This window comes from Hyaena hyaena, unplaced genomic scaffold (assembly GCF_003009895.1).
Source record: "Hyaena hyaena isolate Hyena2069 unplaced genomic scaffold, ASM300989v1 scaffold_130, whole genome shotgun sequence".
Taxonomy (NCBI): Eukaryota; Metazoa; Chordata; class Mammalia; order Carnivora; family Hyaenidae; genus Hyaena; species Hyaena hyaena.
In genome coordinates, this window is record NW_024080762.1 from 507,371 (window position 1) to 532,416 (window position 25,046).

Consider the following 25,046-nt stretch of genomic DNA (forward strand, 5'->3'; position numbering starts at 1 on the left):
GTGTCCTGCCACAGGGCCTTGGCACAGACGCCTGGAACTCTCCTCTCTCCTTTTCACCTGACCATCAGATGACCCCACCATGCCCTCTGATTCCCTTTCACCACACTTGGTACGCTTGCCATTTTTTGATTAATCTGTGTGATCGGTTGTTTAACATCCCCTCTTCCCTATTCAGGCTGTGGCTCTGTGAGGGCAGGACCCAGGTCTGTCCATCCCCACTGAATTCTCAGTGTCCTGCATTGTATGTATTGATTAATTGGCTGTCTGCCTGCTCCAGGTGCTGTCCCTTGGTGGGGTGGCTGAGAGATGGTGGGCCAGGTCCCATGCTGCCAAAGGGAGAGCTCGAGAGAGCCTGCAGAGCCAGGGCAGGGTGGGTAGGGCCAATCTGGGGAGACAGAGGAAGGAGAAGGTAGAAGAGTAGAATTCTAGCCTAGCCATCATGATGAACAGCAGCAAAGGTATGTAGATGGGTGGGGGTGAAATCAGCCTGATTAAAACAAAGGTCTGAGTTAGGAATGAGGGGGCTGAAAAGGGGAAAGATAGAAGGAGTCGGGTTGTAAAAGCCAGGGCTTAGTCGGGGGCCAGGTGAGGAATCCACATGGGCCAGCGTTAGGGCCCAGCCTGTGACCAGGTCAGGACTCAGTGTGTGACTAGGGTCAGATTTCAGCGCGTGACCAGGGCCGGAGCCCAGGATGTGACCAGGATCAGGGGCGAGTGTGTGACCAGGCTGAAGGCCCAGTGTGTGGCCAGGATGGGGGATCATTCTGGGACTACAATCAGGGATAGTTCAGAAAAAGCACCAGAGTTCATTTTACGGCAATGTCAAGCCTCTTGTGGCTTTCCATTCGAGAGTTGCCTTTATTTTGTTCTTTAGCTAATGGCTCTCCAATATGATTCGCTCATCAATCCCTCTGAAATGTATTACCTCCCCTTCATCCCCACTACTAGCTCTCACGTGGACCACTTCAGCAACCTTCTGACTCCATCCCTGTCTCCAGACCTTGCCTCTTCACCACTATTGATTCTCCAGGCATGGGGAATTCTCTAAGCTACAGCTCTAGGTGTTCTGCCCCCTGGGACTGGGCACAACTTTAAGCAGAACCTCCAGCGTGGCTGGAAGAACTTCAGGAAACTTCATCTCCCAGCTTTCAGTTGTCTATTGGCATCTGTCTGTGCCCACACTGGGTCCTGTCTTCCCACTCCTGCACCTCTTAGAAGTACTAATGTATGAGAACAAGCTCCCCTATTCTGCTTGTTCCTGGGGCAGAGAAACTTTCCTGGCGTCTCAGTGTGGGGAAAATTTGTTAATTGCCTAATCTGTTTCTGTCTCCCAAGCTCTGGTGGACCCCCGCTGTCCTCCCACAATCCTGGGATGGCAGCAGCAGCACCCATCCGTCACCCCTGGGTGGACAGGAGCGTGTCTTATTAGTTTGAGCCCTGGGCACTTAGGCTCGCAAATCTTGTATCCCCCACCTCTGATCAAGGACCTTGCCCAGGGGGCCCTCCCGTGGGCTAGAGTCACTCTTCAACAAAATGATGGACCCAGCTCAGGGTCAGGACCCAGTTCTAGGGTCAGTGAGGCCTCCTTGGTCCATAGCATGACACAGAAAAGACCCATGTGCAGAGGAAACTTGATTGGCCTCTTGGTCAGTTGGCCTGTAACTGGGCTTTGGACAGTCCTTATTGAACACGCTGATGGAGCCCCTCACCCAACCCAAGCAGCTGGGAGTCAGGGCCATTGTTTGGGGGCACACCCACACCAAGGGTCTCAATCTCAAGGAGCCAGGGACAGCCAAGAAGGCCCCCAGATTCAGTGCCAGCTCTGGTCACCAGCAGGACTGAGGCTGATCAGGAGGTGACGCCCTCTCCCCCTGTCCCCCGACTCAGTACAAGCAGGTGGAGCAGTACATGTCCTTCCACAAGCTCCCGCCTGACACCCGACAGCGCATCCATGACTACTATGAGCACCGCTACCAGGGCAAGATGTTCGACGAGGAGAGCATCCTGGGCGAGCTGAGCGAGCCACTGAGGGAGGTGAGCAGGGTGGGGGCGGCTGGGAAGGGAGCTTCCTCCCTGCTGGGTGGCTCCCTCACCTTCTCCCTCTCTCCCCATCCGCCCTATCTGCGGAGCAGGAGATCATCAACTTTAACTGCCGGAAGCTGGTGGCCTCCATGCCGCTGTTTGCCAACGCGGATCCTAACTTTGTGACATCCATGCTGACCAAGCTGCGCTTCGAGGTCTTCCAGCCAGGGGACTATATCATCCGCGAAGGCACCATTGGAAAGAAGATGTACTTCATCCAGCACGGTGTGGTCAGTGTCCTCACCAAGGGCAACAAGGAGACCAAGCTGGCAGATGGCTCCTACTTTGGAGGTGAGGCGACTGGGGAGCCCTGGGGAGGACAGGGGAATGGACAGGAGAGACACCAAGGATGATGTTTGGAGCCCCTCGTGGCCACTGCCTGGAGGTGGGTGTCTGTGGCCCAGTATAGGCGACCCGGAACTGGAGAGCCTGGCACCCACTTGGGGGCATCTAGTATGGTCACAGCCAGGGATGAAGTCTTGTGACTGTCAAGCTTCTGTAGCAGACAGTGGGGACCCAGGTCAGGGTCTAGCGGGAGGCCCCTTGCAGCTCCTTCCTCACGCCTGCTGTCCTGGTAGAGATCTGCCTGCTGACCCGGGGCCGGCGCACGGCCAGCGTGAGGGCTGACACCTACTGCCGCCTCTACTCACTGAGCGTGGACAACTTCAATGAGGTGCTGGAGGAGTACCCCATGATGCGGCGGGCCTTCGAGACGGTGGCCCTGGACCGCCTGGACCGCATTGGTGAGGGGCTGGGCAGGAGGGCGGCTGGGCTGGTGGGACCGCCCCCCCCCCCCCCCCTCCTGCTCTGGCCCTGAGCCTCTGTTCTTGTTCCGCCGTCCAGGCAAAAAGAACTCCATCCTCCTCCACAAAGTCCAGCACGACCTCAACTCAGGCGTCTTCAACTACCAGGAGAACGAGATCATCCAGCAGATCGTGCAGCACGACCGCGAGATGGCCCACTGCGCTCACCGCGTCCAGGCCGCCGCCTCCGCCACCCCGACCCCCACGCCCGTCATCTGGACCCCGCTCATCCAGGCGCCGCTGCAGGCCGCCGCGGCCACCACCTCGGTGGCCATCGCGCTCACCCACCACCCCCGCCTGCCCGCTGCCATCTTCCGCCCTCCTCCCGGCCCTGGGCTCGGCAGCCTCGGGGCGGGGCAGACGCCCAGGCACCTGAAGCGGCTGCAGTCCCTGATCCCGTCGGCGCTGGGCTCCGCCTCGCCCGCCAGCAGCCCGTCGCAGGTGGACACGCCGTCCTCCTCCTCGTTCCACATCCAGCAGCTGGCCGGATTCTCCGCGCCCGCCGGGCTGAGCCCCCTCCTGCCCTCGTCCAGCTCCTCCCCGCCCCCCGGGCTCGGCGGCTCCTCCCCCGCCCCCACGCCCTCCGCCGCCGCCGCCGCCGCCGCCGCCGCCGCCGGCTTAGGCCACTTCCATAAGGCGCTGGGCGGCTCCCTGTCGTCGTCCGACTCTCCGCTGCTCACCCCGCTGCAGCCCGGCGCCCGCTCGCCGCAGGCCAACCTGCCGCCGCCGCCGCCGCTGCCGGGGGCCCGGGGGGGCCTGGGACTCCTGGAGCACTTCCTGCCGCCCCCGCCCTCATCCAGGTCCCCGTCATCCAGCCCCGGGCAGCTGGGCCAGCCTCCCGGGGAGCTGTCCCCAGGCCTGGCCGCCGGCCCACCAAGTACGCCAGAGACGCCCCCGCGGCAACCCGAGCGGCCGTGCTTCGCGGCCGGGGCCTCTGGGGGGGCTTCTCCGGTAGCCTTTACCCCCCGCGGAGGTCTCAGCCCCCCGGGCCACAGCGCAGGCCCCCCGAGAACTTTCCCAAGTGCCCCGCCTCGGGCCTCGGGCTCCCACGGTTCCTTGCTCCTGCCGCCCGCATCCAGCCCCCCGGCCCCCCAGGTCCCCCAGCGCCGGGGCACGCCACCCCTCACTCCAGGCCGCCTCACCCAGGACCTCAAGCTCATCTCAGCCTCTCAGCCGGCCCTGCCCCAGGACGGGGCGCAGACTCTCCGCAGAGCCTCTCCGCACTCCTCGGGGGAGTCCGTGGCGGCCTTCCCGCTGGTCCCCAGAGCTGGCGGCGCCAGCGGGGGCAGCGGGGGCCTCGGTCCCCTGGGGAGGCCCTATGGTGCCGTCCCCGGCCAGCATGTCACTCTGCCTCGGAAGACATCCTCAGGTTCTTTGCCACCCCCTCTTTCATTGTTTGGGTCAAGAGCCGCGTCTTCTGGGGGCCCCCCCCTGACTGCTGCGCCCCAGAGGGAACCTGGGGCCAGGTCCGAGCCGGTGCGCTCCAAACTGCCGTCCAATCTATGAGCTGGGGCCCCTCCCTCCCTCTTCTCCCCTTTTTTCTCCCTTCTTTCTTCCTTCAGGTTTAACTGTGATTAGGAGATATACCAATAACAATAATAATTATCATTAAAAAAAAAAAACCCACACCAGAAAAACAAAAGACAGCAAAAAATAACCAGGTATTCTTAGAGCTATAGATTTTTGGTCACTTGCTTTTATAGACTATTTTAATACTCAGCACTAGAGGGAGGGAGGGGGGAGGGAAGCAGGCAGGGCCCAAAAGGCAAAAGCCAGAAGAAGGCAGGTGGGGTCTCTGGGGCTTGGCGGGGCAGGGGTGACCTATGTTTGGGGGTTCTTAGAGTCGATCTGTTATTGTATTTGTTTTAGGGCAACAGTCACCACTAGCCCCCTAGCTGTGAACGTGGAGCCCCATTCTTCGGGGGTCATCTTGTCTCTCCCCAGGAAGGGGTTGCCCTTAGATATATTTCTGGGGAGACTCAGTCGCCTGACGCCGAGACAAAATGGGGCCAGGGCCCTGAAAGTCTTGCATTTTTTCTACTGCAAACCTAGCAAGATATGTATATGAACATGTATATGTATATGTATATGTATGTAAGATGTGTATATGTATAGCTATGTAGCGCTCTGTAGAGCCATGTAGATAGCCACTCACGTGTGTGCACATTTTAACCCATGTTGCCAGGACACCCAGATCACCTCACATCCAGCAACACGCCCTGGCCCTCAGGCTGGGCACCACGGGGTCTGGGGGAAGTGTTCTTTGCAGTCCTCAGGGAAGAGGACCCCAGGACCTCTCAGCAGGCTCCCTTTCTCCCCATCTCTGGTCTCAAATCCAGTCCTAGCCAACCTCTCACCACATGGAGGCAGAAGACTCCTTCCCTGTGGGGCCTCAAGCACATCCTATCACCTCCGTGGCCCTCAGTTTTCCCATCTGTACAGTGGGAGGTGAGGGGAACTTCTATTTATTGAGTCTGCTCTGTGCCAAGCACTGGTTTAGCACTTTACACACCTTAACCCCTCTCTGTTTCACAAAGACCTTGAGGTAGGTACTTTGATTCTCCCCATTTCCCAGATGAGGAAACTGAGTTTGGGGGTAATTTTTCCAAAATCCTGTAACAAGGAGTGGCAGAGCCAGGACTGAGCTGAGGTTTAAATCCACGCCCGCCTGTGGCCAAATCCTATGTTCCTTCCATAAGCAAATGTTGAGCAGGGCTGAGTGAGACTTCAAGTGTAGTGCTGTGGGAAGAGACCAGATTTGGGAAGCAATCAGACCTGGGTTCGAATCCCAGCCCTGCCACTTAGCTATATGACCTTAGGCAAGTTATCTGACCTTTCTGAGTCTGTTACTTCATTTGTAAAATGGGAATAATCATGGTACTGCCTCACAAGGACCTATGAGGACCAGATGAGAAAAGTAGTAGATGTGAAATGCCCAGCCCAGCGCCTGGCACACACCATAGTAGGTGCTCAATAAATCATGTTTCCTCTGTTTCCTCATGTGCCCAGCCATTGCTCCAACAAGCTATGGTGAGAGCCCAGAGAGCTTTGGCTGAGAGCTCCAGGACCTTATGATCTCAGGACACAGGAGGTGCCTGGGCCTCCTGAAGGGCCTTCTGTGGCCAGTGGTGGGTTTGAGCCAGGCCTTGAGAGGTGGAAGTGTTAGAGGGAAGAAAGGAAAAAGGAAGAAAAGGGAAGAGAAGAAGGGGAGTGTCGAGAAGAGGAGAGTAGGGGTGAGTTGGAGCGCCCAGCGAGGACGAGACAGAGGTGGACGTGCAGCTGTAGAGTCAGGGGTTTAGACTCTACAGAATCCAGGGGCTGCTTGTCCAAGGGAAGGCCCTGGACGACAGGCTGAGGGGATTGGCCTCGATTCTGAAGGCACCTGGGAGCCACAAGCAGGTTCAGAGTGGGGGCCAATGTGAAAGCTGCTCAAATGCCTCCTGAGGCATGCTCCTCTTCCCCGACTGCTCCCTGCCAGAGCCAAGGTTAATGGTCTGCCTCTGCCTACCAGGCAGGAGCAGGTGAACAGTGAGGAGGGCTGGTCCCGCCTTGGCCTTCTAGAAACCCCCTCCATGCTCTCACCAGCATGATGTCACGATCAGGTTTTGTCCTGAGTTGTGCTGGGAGTGTAGGGCACGCCAGTTTCTCCACGGCTGGGCCACAGGGAGAGCGAGGCAGTCATCCAGGAGAGAAGGTGGGAGAAGGATCCTGGGATCGTGGGGAGAGACTAAGCACCTGGCCCTGGTCTCTAGTGGGCAGGAGAATGCCCTTTGGGCCCAGGGAGTTCTGAGCACTGGAAGGATTTAAGTGGCAGCCTCAACCTGAGTTCTGCACACACCCCTGTCCCGCCCTCTCCTCAAGGAAGGGAGCGGGACTTGGTCCAAAAGCCAGTCTAGTCCTGGAGGTGGTGGGGTGCGGGGAGGGGCGGGGGACAGGAGTAGGGGTGGACGGCGCAGGGCCATGAGGAGTGAGGACCACCCCCCTTGCCATTAGGGCCTGGCCTCACCACCCTCTTCACTCACGTGCACACACACACACACACACACACACACACATTTTATAAAAGCTCTGACCCCATCCAGCCACTCCTCAGAGACCGGGGAAGCCAGGTCCAGTCAGCAGGCCCGCCCATCCCCAATCCCCCACAAGCAATTTTCAAATCTACCACTTTTAAAACAGAAAACGGTGAATGCACCGTGTTGTATATTTTATTTAAATAAAAAAATTCCAGCAGATGCTGTCTTTTTCCAGGGGTCAGGGATTGAGATTGGAGAGTACGATCAGTGGAGCACACTGGAGGCTCAGGAGCCAGGCTGTGGCGGGTGGTGGGACATGGCTCCGAGAGCACGTGTGGACACTTGTGTGCCCAAATCTGTGCCCCAGAGCAGGGGGACACAGGGGCAAGGGAGTGTGAGAGGCCTGGCAGTGTGCACTGTTTATGGGAGGAGTGTGAGAGAGTGTGTGTGTCCTTTGTCGGCTGGTGGAGGAGCGAGACCCTGACTCAGACCCTTCCCACCCCAGCTGTTAGGGCTCCTGAGTCCCTGGGACTCCTTGGTGCTCCCTGTCGGGGAAGGAGGATAGTCAGCGTGCACGTGGACTCCAGTTGGATATTGAAGAGGGAAATGCCATCTTAGCCTCATCAGATGGGCCCTCAGCAACTGGAGAGGGGCTGGGGGACAAAAGGTGACCAGGCTGGGGGTAGGGTGTCATGGCCAGGACAGAGGGTTGCCTTTCAGGATGGCCAAGGACAGTAACAGCTGCTGGGCTCCCGCGTGGGTTGGGGAACCTGAGAGCGCACTCAGGATTGACAGCTTCGCTGTTAGGAGGTGCGGCACCCACTCCCTGCTGAGAGGTGGGGGGCCCTGGGCTTGGCCCCCAGACTCTCTGTGAAGCCCTAGGCAGGTGCCCCCACTTCCTCCCAGGCTGCAGACTGTCCCCACCAGCTCTGCAACGCCGTGCCGGTAGGGGAGAGGCAGCCATCCATGGCTGGAAAAGCGAAGTCCCTGGGGCTCCCTGCTGGGCGCGGGGACTACCGCGTGGAAGCCTGAGGAAGGAGGGGAAGTCCTCAGCAAAGGGCAGGGAACCCTGTCCCCATCACGGATTGCCAAGTGGATGTTGTTTCCATGGTAACCGGCCTCGGAGTCCCGTTGCTAAGGAGGCAGCTCACAGGCCCGGCGTCCCCATGACAACTGCCCCCTGCGGCCCAGGCAGCAGGCACTTCCTCAGGGACCCGCAGGGAGGGCAGAGGTGGGATGCAGGCCTGGCCTTTGAGGCTATTGGGAAGTCTTTTTGCAGAAGAGTGATTTAGTCCAGCCAAATCTCGAGGGGCAGATGTGCACCTCGGTGGCCCCAAGGATACTCAGCCCTACCTACCATCCCTGTCCACCCAGGGCGCATCACCCCGAGTGCCTGCACAGCACAGGGCCTTGCTCCTCCCCTGGGGGGCCCAGGTGGCTCCGTCACAATCTTCTCTGTTCCCTGACTCCAAAAGGAGCCTTAGTATCCACCGTGTGCCAGGCGCTGGGTGCTTTCCCCTTCTGTCCTTCTCCCCACACAACCCTGACCACTCAGAATTCACCTCAGTTACAGTGAGCCAAAGGGCACCCATGCTCACCAGGCCAAGGGACTTGGCTCTGACCCGTCTGCGAGAATGCACAGCGACCAGGGTGCACACCTGGCGCTGGGGACTTCAGCCCCGCCCCTTTCGGTGGTGACATGCCAAGGGGCTGAGGGCAGGAGCAGTGTGTCCAGGCGCAGGCAAGAAAGGTTGTGTTGTCTGTGAGAATTTAAAAGCAAGAATAAAAATGACTAAATGCCAGTTTGCTTTCTCTTGTCTGTCATCATCACCATCCACCAGCGATTCTGAACGACGTCAATGATAAGAACCTCCCTCCCCTCCACACAGGCAGCGCCCCCCACCCTCGGAAGTGTCGTGGCACCCCAGGCTTCAGTCCCATGTGCCACTACCAGCCCAGCGGGCAGGCCCAGGGGCACCCTTTCTGCCTTCGTGGGGATAAGCCAGACTGACATTTTTTGGGGGAAAAAAAAACCACTTAAAAAGTTTAATAAAAATCCCTCCCTCAACACTATGCTTCTTTCCAGCAGCTGATGTCTGCTCAGCCAAACTTCTTGAGGGTTGTCTCTGTTCCCCACCCTCATTTTCTTTCCTCCCAGTCACTCCTTCCTCCACCACAATCTGGCTCCCACCTCCTCCCCACCAACAGCTCTGGACAAGGAGTGGTCCTCCCGGCCCCGCCCCTTGCGGATCCTGCTTCCTCAATTCCCTTATCTTTTGAGGGTCCACTATTTCTCACACAGAGAAGATATAAATAAACACATAAATAAGATACTAAACACATGATAACACAGCCACGTACCAAGTACTTTGTTTAAAACATACAACACAAGGGATTCCTGCGAAGGCATCTGTGCTCGTCCCCAACTGTATTCCACTCCCTCTCTCCAAGAAAAACCACTCATCTGAACTTCAATTCTATCACTCGCTTACTTTTCCTGACACTTTTACTACCAAACTAAAGCATCTCTAAATAATGTGTTTGGTTGCTTACCAAGGTTGTGGGACAGGGATTGGAAGTAGTTGTCTTTGGAGGGGCGGGGGATGGTATCAATAATAATATTCAGAATTGCTGACAGATGGTGATAATTAAAAGCAGACTGAGTTTTAGCTCATTTTCTCATCTTCAGTTTCTTTACAAATGATCTACCTTTTTTCATTGCCTGCCCCCTCCACTTTTGTAGACCACTAAATACATTTGTAAAATTCTGAACTTTGCCTAAATGGTATCATGCTGTATGTATTCTTTAGTAATTTGCTTTTTTGGGGGGTTCAAAATTGTACTTTTCAGACCTTGTTGATATATAGAGCTAGTTAACTCATTTGCCCTGCTGTATAGCATTCCAATGTATGAATATGTCACCATGTTTGTAGGTATTCTGGAGATAGCTATTTTGATGAGTTCCAGGCTCTGTTATTACAAACATGGCTACTAGAAACATTCTTCTTTGTGGCTCCAGGTAAGTGTAAAAAGATCTCTAGGCTCTGTAGCTAGGAGCAGAATAACTGAGTCATAGGGCGAATTACTCTTGGCTTTACAAGTTAATGCCAAACAGTTTTAAATGGTTTTAAAATTTATACCTCCCACCTGCAGGGCATGACTTACTCCTGCTCCACATTCTTGCCAATAATTGGAATCATCAGCCTTTGTTATTTTTCCCAATCTAGTAATACCTGATTATGTTTTAATGTGCAAATCCCTGATTACTAGTATGGTTGAATGTTTTCTCATATATTCATTTGCCATTCGTATTTCCTCCTCTGAGAAATATTTTTTCCTATGTATTTTGCCTGATTTCCTATTATCTTCTTATTGATTTGTAGTAGTTTTATAAACACACACACACACACACACATCTATCTGGAGATCAAATTCTTTGTTCATTAGATGTGTTACAAACATCTTCTTCCTCTCTATGGCTTTTATTTTACTTTTTTTGGTGTTCTTTGATAAACAGAAGTTTTACATTATAATGAGATCAAGCTTAGCAATATTAAAAAATGTCTAGTACTTCTTTAGTGTCTTTTTTGCTGGTTTAAGAAGCCTATCTTTCTCTGATGTTATAAAGATATTTTTTATATTAATTTGCAAAAATGTGAAGTGTTGCTTAACCTACCTGATCTAACTTTGGTATGGTATCAGGACAAAATTCACTCTAATTTTTGCCCCATATGGATAACTGATTGTTCCTACTAATTTACAGTATCATCTCTGGGTCTCTGTTGAGGCTCTGTATTCAGTACCTGTCTTTGCCTGTCCTTGTTCAAACAGCACCTGTCTTACTCACTATAGCTTTATAAAGGAGGTTGATATCTAGTTGAGCGAGTCCCCACCTTCTTCCTCTTAAACAAAGTCTTGGCTATTCTAGTCTCTTTGTACTACCATATACTTGTACAATCAGTTTGTTAAGATGCATGAAGAATTCAACGGACTTCTCATTTGAAATTCCATAAGCATTATTATTAAAATTTGTATTCCTATGGAGGAACAGAGTATAACTCTCCCCACACCTGTGTCTTCTTTAATGTATTTTTTTAATACTCACCATGATAATTATCACTAGCTACCACAACAGCAAAAGCTCCAAGTTTCAATGCTTTCACACAAGGAGGGTTTATTCCAGTTCAGGTAAAGGCCCCTGCAGACCAGGCAGCCACTGTCCTCACTGACAAAAGCAGGAACCCCTGGTCTCCAAGATCACGGTGGGAAGAGCAGAGGCGACTGGAAGAGGGGAGTGATTGTGGACCACTTCTCTCCAGCAGTGACACACTCCACTTGCTCCCATGGTCTGTTGTCACTGGGCCATCTCGTAACTGCCAAGGAGGCTGTGATCTGTGAGGAAGCCGTGTGGAATATTTGCTGGGCATTCACTGCCTCTGCTAAACCTCTCACGTGGCTTTACAGTTCGTGGCGGTTTGTACCTTTTGTTAGATTTATTCCTCGTACCTTGTTTTTGTGTTGTGACTGCTAATTGTACCTATTTGCTTTATGGGGGCTGAATTTTGACAAATGTACACAGTCCTGTAAGCACCCCAACAGTGAAGATCTAGAACATGTCCCTCACTCCTCTGGACCCTCGTGACCCTTTGCAGTCAACCCCTGCCCTCCCACTCCTGGCCCCTGGTGTCTGTCTCTGTCAGTAACATTTTGTTTTTTCCTAGATATTTCATATTAATGGAATGAATCATAAAATGTATCCCTTTTGCATTTGATTTCTTTCAATTAGTCTGAAGTTTTTAAGATCTGTCCGTGTTGTGTGCATCATACAACAAACAAGCCCTTTATGGAGATGCCACAATTGGCTTACTTATTCACCACGTGATAAATTGGGCTGTTTCTAGGTTTTGGTCATTAAGAATAAAGCTCTGGGGATGCTTGGGTGGCTCAGTTGGTTAAACGTCCGACTCTTGATTTTGGTTCAGGTCATGATCTCATGGTTCGTGGGTTTGAGCCCCCTGTCAGGCACTGTGCTGACAGTGTGGAGCCTGTTTGGGATTCTCACACACTCTCTCTCTCTGCCCGTCTCCCACTTGCACATGGTCTCTCTCTTAAAAAAAAAAAAAAAAAAAAAAAAAGAAGAAAGCTCCTATGGACACTCATGTTCAAGTCTTCATATGGACATGGATTTTTATTTATCTTGAATAAATATCCCGGAGTAGCGTTGTTGGGTCATACACTAAGTATACGTTTAACTTTATAAGAAACTGCTAGAATATTTTTTTGAGCTGGAATACTGTCTTGCATTGCCATCCACCAGCAATTATACGAGAGTTCTGGTTACCACCCATCCTGGCAACCCTTGATATTGTCAGTCTTTTATTTTTATCATCAAAAGGGTGTGTATTATTTATCTCCTAGTTTTAATTTGCGTTTCCATAATGGCTAAAGATGTTGAGCAGATTTTCATGCCTTTATTTGCTATCCATATTTGTTCTTTGGTAAAGTGACTGTTCCTATCTTTACCCATTGGTTTTTACTGGGTCATTTTTTCTTAGTTTTCTGCGTATTGAATTACAAATAATATATTCAGAAAGTAAATTGAGATGAACGGAAATAAAACCCCAAAACTTACAAAGCAAAATCCCAAAATTTATGGGGTACAGCAAAAGCGGTGCTCAAAGAGAAATTTATAGCAAATGAACTCCTATATTTAAAAAAGATATTAAATCAATAATCTCATCATTCACCTTCAGAAACTACGAAAATAAAAGCAAACTAAACAAATCTAGTAGAAGGAAGGAAATAATGAATGATTAAATAATAAATAATAATAAATAATTAGAGCAGAAATAAATGCAATGTAGAAAAATGATACAGCCAGCAAAACCAAAAGATGGTTCTTTGAAGAGATCAATCGAATGGACAAATTTTCATTTTGATAACTGACCTTGTTAGAGACTATAAGGCAATTGAGTCCATTTCTAAAAATGAGGTAATAGGTATGTATGCATTCTCTTTGCAAAATGTACATGCTTTCCTATGAAGTGGATATAGATAGTATTAATGTGCTACTGACACACTCTCAGCAGAGACAGTAACCCCTCCCATCCCTCCCCGCCCCTGTAATTATGACTCTGGCCTAGGATTGCAATTTTGAAACTTCCCAGGCAACATTCTTTTTTTAATTTCTGTGAACAAACTTGAATTGTAGTTTCTTTGATCTGACAATCAGTAAAGATCTGTTTCAAGGGAAGTTTTCATAGGCAAATGTTACACGTTTACCTCATTGGGGGCATGGCATCAAGTTAACCCTTTTAGTTCTATAGCAAAGAAAATAAACTTACTACATATATATATATATATATATATATATATAAAGCCAGACTGCCAGGGCGCCGGGGTGGCTCAGTCGGTTGGGCATCTCACTTCAGCTCAGGGTATGATCTCACGGTTGGTGAGTTTGAGCCCTGCGTCAGGCTTTGTGCTGACAGCTCAGAGCCTGGAGCCTGCTTCGGATTCTGTGTCTCCCTCTCTGCCCCTCCCCTGCTCACGCTCTCTCTCTCTCTCTCAAAAATAAATAAACATAAAATTTTTTTTTTAAAAAGCCAGACTGCCAAAAAACATAGAAGAGAGTGAGAGAGCGAGTGAGAACTAGCGAAAGACTTAAAATACTAACAGGAAGGAAAAAATGGATATTACTACCAACCTTTAAGAAAGACAAAGGAATTTAGGAGAACCCTATGAACGTCTGTATGCCAACAAATTAGACAACCCTGAGAAATTGGGCAAATTCTTAGAAACGCACAAACTACCAAAACTGAATCAAGAAGAAATAGAGAACAGATTTAAAATCAAGAAGAAATCTGAATAGATCTATAATAAGCAGAGAGATATTAGTAATAAAACTTCCCATAAAGAAAAGTCCAGGGGCACCTGGGTGGCTTAGTCAGTTGAGCGTCCGACTTCGGCTCAGGTCATGATCTCGCGGTTCGTGGGTTGGAGCCCCGCATCGGGCTCTGTGCTGACTGCCAGCTCAGAGCCTGGAGGCTGTTTCAGTCTGTGACTCCCTCTCTCTCTGACCCTCCCCTGCTCATGCTGTCTCTCTCTCTCTCTCCTAGAAATAAATAAAAAACAAAACAAAACAAAACAACAACAAAAAAAACAACAACAAAAAAAGTCCAGGACCAGATGACTTCAATGGTGAATTCTACCAAATGTTTAGAGAACAATTAACACCAATCCTTCATAGTAGAAGAGATGGGAATTTTTCCCTTACTCTTTGAGGCCAGTATTACAATGATAAGCAAAACCAGGTTTAAAAAATATGAAAAGGGGCACCTGGGTGGCTCGGTCAGTTGAACATCCGACTCTTGATTTTGGCTCAGGTGATGATCTCACAGTTCATGGGTTTGAGTCCTGTGACGGGCTCTGCACTGACAGTGCGGAGCCTGCTTGGGATTCTCTGTCCCCCTCTCTCTCTGCCCCTCCATCACTCACTCTTGTTCTCTCTCTCTCAAAAATAAACATCAAAATATAATTTAAAAATAAGAAAAAAGCCCTTACATACCAATATCCCTTATGAATATAGACACAACTTTAACAAATGCTCAAGGAAGATGAGAATTTATGCTTATTTTTAAAATACATCAGTGCTAGTCAGCCTTCCCTTTGGCTTTCTTTCCTGGCAGGTTTCTCTTGGGCTCTCCTGGCCCGGGGGCTTCCCTTGTCAGTGCTTCAGCTGGTTGCAGTGTCTGTCAGCTCCCTCCTTCCTCTGGCAGAGACCTCCTCTCCTTCCTTCATGGTTCTTGGTGTTAGAATTTCCTTAGGGAAGGAAGCACCAGCCTCCCTTTTCATTTACCGCTTGGGGTAAGCTTTTTGGTCCTCTGTCAGGGAAATGCTTTATTTTCTCTTGAGCAAATCATTTAAAAGTCTTTCTGTTGTAATTTAGCTAGTATTTGAATTTTTCCTGCTCTTCAGATCTAGGGCAAGCAGGGTTAGAAGAAACTCAAGTTCCTATCTCTGGTGAATTCCCCCCCACCCCCAACCTCAGTGTTAACTTACTTACTCTGTGACTCCACATTCTGCAGCTGGGGTTGGACGGGGTTGGACATACCTTTCCTGCTTTACCAAATCACTCATGGGTGGGCCTCAGCACCCACGCAAGATGGTAATTTCTGTCTCTTAAATGTCCATGTTCCCCTCTAGACTGTGACTACATCAACACAATGTTTTACTCATTTTGCATCCTCAGTGCCTGGTACATGGTGGGGCCTTGGGGATGTTTGTGAAGTTGTGAATGTTTCCCAGTTTCATGGGTGAGTAAGACCCTTTTTGATTGGCCCCAAACATTCCTTTTCTCATACCACCTGCCCATGCCAAGACCTCCTGGGGTCCAGCAAGTTTCCCTTCAGTGTGTTAGTCTAGAATGTTCTTTAGCTGGTTCTCCTACCATGTCCCAGGCAACTTTGTCTGTGGGAGTTTGATCCATCATTTTACCTTCATGAGTAGATCTTCCTGTCCTCTTTCAGAAAGCTGCCCGGAATTCCTAGTAAGACCTGGGTTTCAAGTTTATGAAAGGAACCCCACCTTCTTCTTAATTCATTAGGACTGCCCCCCACCTGCGGTACCCAGCCAACCAAACCCAGCTCAACAGGGCCCAGAATCCCCCTTGCAGTGTTCCAGGGACTCTAGGGAGGGCGGCACCAGCTCTGTCATCCTCCTCAACCTCTGTGCTGGCCTGCTGGGACCCCAGCCCTTAATCTGATGACAGCGGGCTGAGCAGTCCTAGAGGCCCCAGTGTCAGCAGGAGACAGGATGGCTGGGATGTGTGCTCCTTGAGCTTGGCGGACGGCCACGTGAAGGGGGGCACCTGCCCTGCTCGGCAGTGGCTCCTCCCTCCAGATAGATGGACTGATGGTAATTCCCACACTCACCTCACCCCTACCCCCTTTGTGAAATCTGTGTGTGCTCCCAGGATGAGGTAGGGTGCTGCCCAATCCCCCCTGCACTGGGCCATGGTAACTCCACGTGTATCTTCCTCGAGTAAGTTCATTTATTGAACACCTACAGTGTGTTAGGCCCTGGGATGGAGGATCCAAAAACTCGAGTTCACAGTGTATTGGATGAGACAGAACTATGAGTAAGAACAATCAGAGGACCGGACAGTTGGGTTGGGTCCTTAAAGATGAATAGAAATTTACTAGGCAGGGAAAGCCAGTAGTGATAGTAGTGGGTAGAGTGACGATTTGAGGCAAAGGAAATGGTACAGAGGTGGGACATCGTGGCTTATTCTGTAAGTGCAAATTGTTCTTTAATTCTAGGGCCACATGTGGGCGAGAGGACAGACTGAGGGGCAAATAAATGTGATGAGGTGAACAGGGCCACACTGGTCTCTTTTCTGCAGGGCAGTGACAGGGAAGAGAACATATCATGTTGAGCAGGGAAGAGAGGCCAGATTTGAGTTAGAAAAATCACCCCCATCATTGTATGGAGGCTGGACTGCCAGTGAGGCAGAGGCAGGGGTGTCAGCAAGGAATTTGCCCAACACGTGACAAAGAGGAGCCACTTTGGGGGACACTTGAAAGAGACCTGCAGGATTTGCTGAGCAACGTGCTTTGGTGTTGAGGAAAGAGTTTAGAATGGCTCCCAGATTTCTCCTTTGGGAGACCAGGACCTGAGAAGGTAGACAAGAGCAGGCACCGAGCATACATTCCTATGTCAGGTGACAGGGCGTTGCTCCGGGACGCTGATGGACAGTGTGGAAATCTGATCGCAATCCAGACACCAGCTGAGGTCAGCCTGCCTCTTAACATCTGAACAAAGCTGATTGGCATTCACATCTCTTGACCTGTGCGTGAAAGGTCTCGTGCCCTCCCCTCTACCCCTTGGATTTCTGCGAATTCTCAGGTTTAGATTCTTTTAGTCATTTCTGGCTCTGGGCTCCTGTTTCTGGTGAACATGGTCACCCTCACCATGCCTGATTTGTGGTCTGTCCATCACCGTGTCGGCTCCCATGCCCCTTTCCTTGCTGGAGAGCAGCCACGCCTTATGTACATGGCAGACATCATGCAAGATCTGGGGAGTTGGAGAGGGTTTGTGTCTGTATTGTGCAAGGAGCAAACAGCATTAAATCACCTCTTGGATCTTCCTATTTGAAAATGCCCTTTGGGTACTTCGAGGGCAGCTGTTTCCCACTGGGGGTACCTTCCCACCTAGCACCTTACCCTCTCACCATATTGCTGATTATACCTGCTGCCAGGATACCTCCCCTCACTCCATTATGTCAGGAAATTCTGAATTCCTCCTCCTCTATAGTGCAGCAAGAGCCCCCTTGACCCCTTCTCAGCTCAGCTCCAGGCCCACTTTTTCATTTTCAAAGCCCATCAAGATCCTAGTTGAGTAGAAGATCATCTTGAGATGAACATCATCCACTCTGCTTAGAGTAATTGTTTTAAATAGCACTTTTTCAACTTGCATACTTTTAAAAGATTATGAAAAATATAAGGTACCATTTTCCTTCAATTAGTCTCTCCCACATCTTCTCCCAGATTTCCCGGTGAATCGCCTCCTTTGGTAGCTGGAAACCCAAGGTGAAGAGTCGTACCTGCTGTCTGGGGCCCCTCTTGGCTCCCTGCTTCTTTACCCCTGCCCATGGCCCCGTCCCCCTCAAATTGAAGGCATGTTCAGTTATATTCTCCAGTCTCTCATGATGATACCACACGCCTAGCAGAAGATGGCTGAAATTGGGAGAGGCTGATGGATGGGGGAAAGAGGGTACTTCTTCACATAGAGCCTTGCTCATAATGTTCATCTTAGAGCCAATCTGGAGGACATCCTTGCCCTCGTTCCCAGTAGGTCATCATGGCATCAGTATCTTTGCTTAGGACTGCCAGGCAGACAGGTGTTATCTTTCAAGTTCAGCTCAGGACACCACAGGGCCATGTCTGCTGGAATGGTAGGGTCCTGGCACCAGTACTAACGAGAGAGACCTATCAGGACCCCTCCAAAGGAGGAGTGGGTGGTGTTCATGTGGGAAGTCTCCCAACATGCTCTATGCCGTGAGTCCTAATGACTGTCCATCCAACCAGAAGACAAGCATCTGTTCTTGTCAGAAACTGCTCCTGACATCAGGAGAGGAGTAATTAATACATTCCCACTGAGTCCACAGCCCAGTGGGAAAAGACTCAAACTGATATAATGTGCCGAGACCTCCATTTAGGGTGACAGAGGAGGGCCAGTACTGGTGGAACAGGAGCAGTGGTAGAGAGGATGGTCCATATGCAATGACTAAAGAGTGTTTCACAGTAGTTTTCTGTGGCTGGAGTCCTGGGAGCACGAGGTGACTGGAGCCTTGCCCCAGAGGCTGAGCAGACCAGCACAGACTTTAGCCCGGAGAGCTCGGACTCCATCCTGAGGCCACTACTGGGAAGGATGAGATTTGTGTTTCATAAGGTGCACTCGGCAGCGGAGCGGAGCAGTGCGGTAAGGACGCTGGGCTCTGGACTCCTTACAGTACTGCAAGTTCACGGAGGGGAGGGCCTGTGGCTGTTGTGTTCACCATTATCCCAAGCCCAGACCCTCGTGTACCATGAGAGATCTCAGCTTTACGTACTGAATGTTTGTGTCCCCAAATTCATATAGTGAAACATTAATTCCCAATGAATTATTTGAAGGTGGGGCCTTTGGGAGGTGATTAGGTCACAAGAGTGGAGTCCCCATGAATGGGATCAGTGCTCTTAGAAAAGAGCCCCCAGACGCTCCCTTGCCCCTTCTGCCATGTGAGGACACAGCGAGATGGCATCTACGAACCTAGAAGCAGGTCCTCACCAGACACCGCATCTGCATCTACCTTGAGCTTGGACTTACAGCGTCCAGAATTGTAGTAATTGTTTGCTGTTTAAGTCCCCCCTGGTCTGTATTATTTTTGTTACAGCAGCCCAGGCTAAGACCCGGGGTGGAGACTGAGAGTGTGGCAGCCTGGGAAAGGCAGGCTCCTGGTAGGTGCCCAACTCTCATGTCACAAAGCCCAGGAAAGGCGGGGCAGGAGAGGGGGCACAGGTCTGCAGGGCACTCAGTCTGTCCCAGGACGCAGCCACATCAGCGACCTGGCCTCTACACACCTTCCAGGGGCTGCACTTCTCTGCCCGGGCCACTTGGCCCTTTCTACCAGGTGTCATCTGTTCCTCAGGCTGTTCCTCCCTGCGGGGCAGCGAGGGGGAGGGGCTGGGGACAGAGACAGGACTTCCCTTCAGGGCTGGTTGACAACCAGAGCGCTGCCTGCAGTCTCCCTGCTCACTGGCCACAGCACCCTGCACTCGCCCCCAACTCCTGCCTTCGAGGTGGTGAGGGCAACGGTGAAGTCATTTTGGGGCAGGGAACAGGGGACCCCGCTTCTGTTTTCTTAAGGAAAAACACTCTTTGACCACACCAGAGTTTGATTGGATTAAAAAAGTGTATTGGATTTCCAATACTAAATAAAAACATGAAATAGTTTTTTTAAAAAGCCATAGGGTTTACAGCATCAACTACAGAAAAGGCCAAACAAGTGTGTACAGAGACTAGTCCCCAGCAGTCCTCCAGGCCCCCCTCCAGCAGGCGACAAGGCAACAGACGCGCGGGCTCCGGATCCCCCTGAAGGAGGCTGCTGCGCGGCCGCTCAGCTAGGGCGTTACAAGACACACATGGTTTAATTCCAAAAATCACAGGAAAATGTAAGAAAATGTATTAAATTGTGAAAAGGTGCAATACAGAATAGCTTTCCTTTTTAATTTTAAAAAATCCCCCGACTTTGAACAGTTACTTTATTTAAAAATAGGCCCCGCCCCCCCGCCCCAGCTCTGTGGCAGTATCCAGGTTCCAAGGCCCTGAGGTAACACGAGAGTCGGGGGTCACGGGAGGGAAAGCCCCAAATACCGAGCACGTTTCTTTGGGCAAAAGGTAAGACAGTTTCTGGGGAATCGAGCCCTCCTGGTGTCCCGAGTGCTCTGAGTGCTCTGTTCAGGGTCGGGTGAAGTGCACTGGTTTTCCGCAGTCCGCGACAGGCCGGCGGCGGCGGCAGTTCCGGCATTGCACTTTTCATTGCCCCCAAAATAATAAATACAAAGAGTTCGTCTTCTAAAAAAGCAAATATGTGTTAAGACCTAAAAAGGGGAAGTGACCAATGTACAAAGGCAAGCGGGGTGCCTGCGGGGCCGGGGCGGGGCCCCGGGGCCGGTGGGCTGGGCGCCCCCTGGTGGTCTCAGCGAGCTGACCTCTTCTTGGCTACAGAACCGGAGTCTGATGTGCCTCCTACACTGCCTTCCTGCACCGTCTTCTGGGGAGTGGTGGGGAGTAGGGGAAAATGCTTGAGGGTCAGTCCTGTGTTTTGTCGGAATAGATTCTCAATAGTTAAAACAACAGCAACAACAACAAAGAAAACCCACCTCAGCTCCTTACCTTTTTAAGACAAAGAACGTGAGAGCTGTTTGCAAAGGCAAAGGCTTCTGTGTGTATGGCCGGGCCTCTCAGAATTACTTCCGCAACCTCCTGCTACCCGGTTCTAAGAAGGGCTTCGCTGAGCTGCTGGGATGGAGGAGGGGGCAGCTGCCTCCTCTGTCCCTGTCCCCTGCTATGTACAACGTTCAGAAAGGAGAGCCTCGTGGGTCTGCAGCCCCTGCCTGCTTCTTCCTGGGAATGCTTTTCCTAAGCGGCTCTGACAGCCAGGCTGGCCGAGGACAGAAGCCAGAGAGAAGCAAGGAGTCCTGTGTGGAAACAAAGCTCCTTCCTTCAGCTCCGGCCTCCCCCAGGGAACACATGACAACAGCAAGAAAGGGGCTCCATCTTTTCCCCGGGTTTCCCAGGAACAGGCTCAGGCTCTTGTCCTGTTCTGGCCTCACTCCTGTAGTTGGAAATACGGCACTGGCTCCTCAGCACGGACACTCGTATCAGGGTAGGACCAAGACATCATGGCAGCTAAGTTCTCGAACTCACCTATTGCACAGAAGAATTTTTTTTAAACTAGACCCAAATGACACTCCAGTTGCAATTTAGTGACAATAGAGATGGACATGCCAGGAAAGGACAATAAAGAAGATGCTTCCATTCTCTGCAGGCTTCTGGAAGAAAGTACATCGACTGAAACATTCACAGACCTCAGCAGCCCCTCCATTTCGTATTCCCAACCCCTCGGCCCACCCCCACCCCAATACTTTGAAACTGCACAGAAAGCAAGAAACAAGTCTTTTCCATGTTACATTTCATTCAAATAGATCTGTAATCTCACAGTGATGAGAGGAGAAAGTCAGGCCTTTAATAATTATAATAAAAAAATAATAAAAAAGCTTACAAACAGCAATGCAACATTTCCTCCCCCCCTCAAAGTGATGGATTAACAGCTGGTAGAGGATGCAATGACTCGGAATTCAAAAATAAAAACAAAAACAAAAAACAAGCCAACCCCTGGGACAACCCACACTGTCAATGACTTTCCATACATAATTCAAACAAGCAGTCAAATGTCAACCACTTGTGGAGAACACCACGGACTCCGTTGGTTTTTGATAGTGTTTTTCTTTTGAAGGTAAAATAAAATAGGACACAAACAAAATCGTACATAAATGCCGATGTCTACACTCCACAGAGGCGATGCAGTTGCAGCACGAAGACACAGCCAGACCACAAAGTGAAATGTAGGTCGTCGCACTTCTTGCCTCTTCCCTGGACACAAAAGTTTGGCCCATGGTGCCCAGTCCTGCAGGGTGTCAGCAGGCAAAGGGAAGCCGCCTCGACGCAGGCTTCTTCCAGGCTGACCAGGAGAAGGCAGGTGGCCGTGCCCGGAGCCAGCCCCACACAGGGGCGCTGGCTGGTCTGCTCGCTCGCTCTGTGTTCTCAAGTGCTGTCCTCACGTGCTCTGTACAATCCTTGCTTTCCAGGCTCCGTCCCAAGACTTCTAGACCCAGGTCTGCAGTCAAGTCCTGGGGAAGGTCGTCATGCTGTCGTGATGGCATTTAGGTCCTTCATTAGTCCTTCCAGGTGGGCCATCTCTTTGGTCAGCTCATCTGGTTCATAGCTCTACAGGAAAGAGAAAGCAGATAAACCCTCAGCATGATTCCTGGCTCAGAGGAGATACTCACTGTACACCTGCTCAATGAATGAGTGCGTCTGCTTCACCCTTCTGGGCCAGCACAGAGGATCAGTGTGACCAGCACACTGGCAGGCATGGGACACGCATCTAGACATTGTGGCTGGGCTGGTGGCCCAGGAACTTACACTCTCGGAGTCTTCCAGCATCCTTGTGGTCTCCTGCACTTCAGGGGCACTGGGAACCACCACTGGCATAGGAGGCCGGCTCCTTCCTAAAGTCCCAATGGAGGCTGTCTTCACCGAGTGAATGTGATGGTTCAGAGCTGAGGGGGAAACGCACCATCAGGTGTATGGCTGAGCCCACTCCCCTCATTGTGCACCAAGGCAACTAAGTTCCAAATACTGCTTCAGGGTGAGAGACAGACCCAGACCCAGCGCACAGATCTTGCTCTGAAAAGGCTGCACTAGATGGAAGGAGGGAGAAAGTGCAGCATCTCAGAGGCCAGAGAAAACATTCCATTTGGCTTTGGAAAACTAATCTACTCCGAAAGTGTGGTGGTCCATGGAACCCTTGTAGGATGTCTAGGAGATCAAAATTCTTTTCATAATAATAAGACATTTTTCACCTTTGCACTGATTGTCTGAAAGCAACAGTGGGTAAAACTGCTAGAGCCTTAGCACAAATTGAGGCAGTGGTACCAAACTATAAAGTCATTCGCTAACACGCCTTGCAATGAAAAAAAAAAGTCAGTTTAACTTAAGATCCTTACTTCATCCTTAATGAAGTAGTAAAAATCACTTTATTAAATCTCAACCTTGATGACACATCTTTTCACGGAGAGTCTGCACAAAGAACTCCTGTTATATATTTAAGGATGGTGGCTGTCTCAGGGAAGGCATTTGTGACGGCTTGAGTTACAAGTGCAACTGGTGCTTTTATCACAAAACACCAATGTTAGTTCAAAGAAAAACTGAGAAGACAAACCAGTTATTCAGACTTGAGCATCTGTAGACGTTTTCTAGAAAGTACATAAAGCTGGTCACTTCAAGAAAAACAATGGATGGTACTTACTACCAATGATAAAATTTAAGTTTCAAGTAAAAATCAGAATCCTGAAAAACTTATGTCTGCCACCATGAGCTTCAGAGCCTCCCAATACTTACAGCCTTTGGAGATATTAATAAATGTATTTTTAGATAGTATATAATGAAATAGGTCAAGACTTGGAGGATCTGTGTAATTTACTGAACCAGTATATTCCAAATGACTAATGTGTGGTGTTTGATATCACGCATTCAAAGTACAAGAAAGATGGATTTTAATGGAACAGAGTATGAACAGTTCATGGATATGGTTTCTGATTCCACATTACAAACAAACTCGTAAGAAACTACAACTTCTTGCGTATTGCTATAGTATAAAAAAGAACATCCACTTATCTGAACAGGTTACAAAACTACTCTTCCCTTTTCCTACTTCTTATCTGTGAGGCCAAGGTTTTCTTATATTTCAACCAAAATAACATACTGCAATAGACTGAGTGCAGAAGCAGGTATGAGAATCCAGCTCCCTTCTATCAAGCCAGACATTACAGAGATTAGCAAAAACATAAGACAGTATCACTTTTCTCACTGTATTTTTGTTTTGAAAAGTTATTTTTCATAAAAATAGGCTATTTATCTTAAAATGATAGATTTGTTGCTATTTTTAAGTGCATTAGTAAAACAGCTTAAAGTTTTCTGTTTTAATTTCTAAAATAGTAATTATTGACAGATATAGCCCATGTAAAGAAAAGCTCTCTTATGGTCTCAATAGCTTTTATGAGTATAAAGGGGTCCTGAGACCAAAAAGCTTGAAAACCACTGACTTATTCTAAAACAAACCATCATAACAGATAATAATGTGGAGAAGTGGGGAAAAGCATGCCTTTCAGGTCAAGGGACTTTGTTGGGCCACGTGAACTTGAGGAATACAGACTTCCCAGCCAAAGGGCCCCCTCACTTCCATGTCATGGCCTCCTTAGATCCCTAAATCCTTCTCTAGTTTGTAGGAACCCTACAGAGTGAAGCACTTCTGGGAGGCTGAGTGCATTGGATCTGTTGCCCATACCCATGGTCACTGGATTTTACCATCAAGGATTCTGCACCCAAAACATGATTTGAAAAGTCAGCCTTCACTCCCCACCAAATTATTCTCTGGTTTGTATGCATTCCCCAAGGAGGGGAGCCCATGTACTTCCTGAGAGGGGCAATGACTTTCAGCTACTCTAAATTGCTAGGATAAGCTTGGAAGATACTTTCTTTGTTATTTTCAAAGAAGAAGTAACTTTTGCCATAAGCCAGAGCCAAAGGGTCCCTCCAGTGGTGCCGCCGTCCTCACTCACCTTGCTGGGATAGTAATGGTGTGCTTGGCAACGCGGGATCATAGGTGGGAGGACCTGGGGGTGGGATTGCCGGCACAGCAAAGCTCTTCAATGGGTGGGAAGGGCGAACGTGGGCTGTAGGAAGACTCTGGCCTGAATCTTCCTCTTGGGAGCTGGCCAAGTAAGAGGAACTGGTAGCACCTTCAGGATCCTGGTGATCAGTACAGCATGTTTGAGACGAGGAGGCTGGCATGGTGTCAGTGCTGGGTGTATTTCGAACAGATTCTACAGCAGGAAAGTCTAAATGTTAGCATTTCTTCTACCATTAAAGATATGCACATACTAGGGTTCTGGTTCCTTCTAAGGGCCCCTGAAACCACTTCAATAAGCACTTAGGATCAGTGCTAGTCCAAGGGAACATGGTTTAGCACCACTGCCAAGGCCAGGTAGGAATGGACTAATCTAAGAGAGTCCCAGAGAATTTTGTCAACCAGCTGCTCTGCTGGAATCTTCTCACCTACACAGCTAAGTGGTCACAATTTTACAGATTTAAAGTTCTCCTCAGTACTTACTGTGGAGTACACAGAAAAGTTCCTGAGACTACGGTCTACTAAGATAAAAGTAAGTATAAAAGGAGATTAAAAACATCACTCCTTGACTGACAGCCTTAGAAGCTGGTCTTTCGCAGATAACACGTCTAGTCACTGAGGCTGGCTGGGTAC

General features: G+C 50.1%; 2 protein-coding genes across 4 annotated transcripts in view; one reads left to right on the plus strand and one right to left on the minus strand.

Moving 5' to 3' along the window:
• HCN4 (hyperpolarization activated cyclic nucleotide gated potassium channel 4) overlaps positions 1 to 4,391 on the plus strand; it is a 41,637-nt gene extending 37,246 nt beyond the window's left edge. The window contains exons 5-8 of the mRNA XM_039237885.1: positions 1,888 to 2,034; positions 2,133 to 2,373; positions 2,661 to 2,825; positions 2,926 to 4,391. Of these exons, the coding sequence (XP_039093816.1) occupies positions 1,888 to 2,034; positions 2,133 to 2,373; positions 2,661 to 2,825; positions 2,926 to 4,391 (2,019 nt within the window). The remainder of the gene's footprint in view (positions 1 to 1,887; positions 2,035 to 2,132; positions 2,374 to 2,660; positions 2,826 to 2,925) is intronic.
• A 14,942-nt stretch (positions 4,392 to 19,333) lies between these two features.
• The window catches only part of NEO1 (neogenin 1), a 242,688-nt gene continuing 236,975 nt past the window's right edge, over positions 19,334 to 25,046 (minus strand). For all 3 annotated transcript variants that reach the window (XM_039237865.1, XM_039237864.1, XM_039237863.1), the window contains exons 26-28: positions 24,346 to 24,609; positions 22,148 to 22,284; positions 19,334 to 21,949 (exon numbers count right to left, since the gene is read on the minus strand). In XM_039237865.1, coding sequence (XP_039093796.1) covers positions 21,866 to 21,949; positions 22,148 to 22,284; positions 24,346 to 24,609 — 485 coding nt within the window. In that variant the 3' untranslated portion in view covers positions 19,334 to 21,865. The remainder of the gene's footprint in view (positions 21,950 to 22,147; positions 22,285 to 24,345; positions 24,610 to 25,046) is intronic.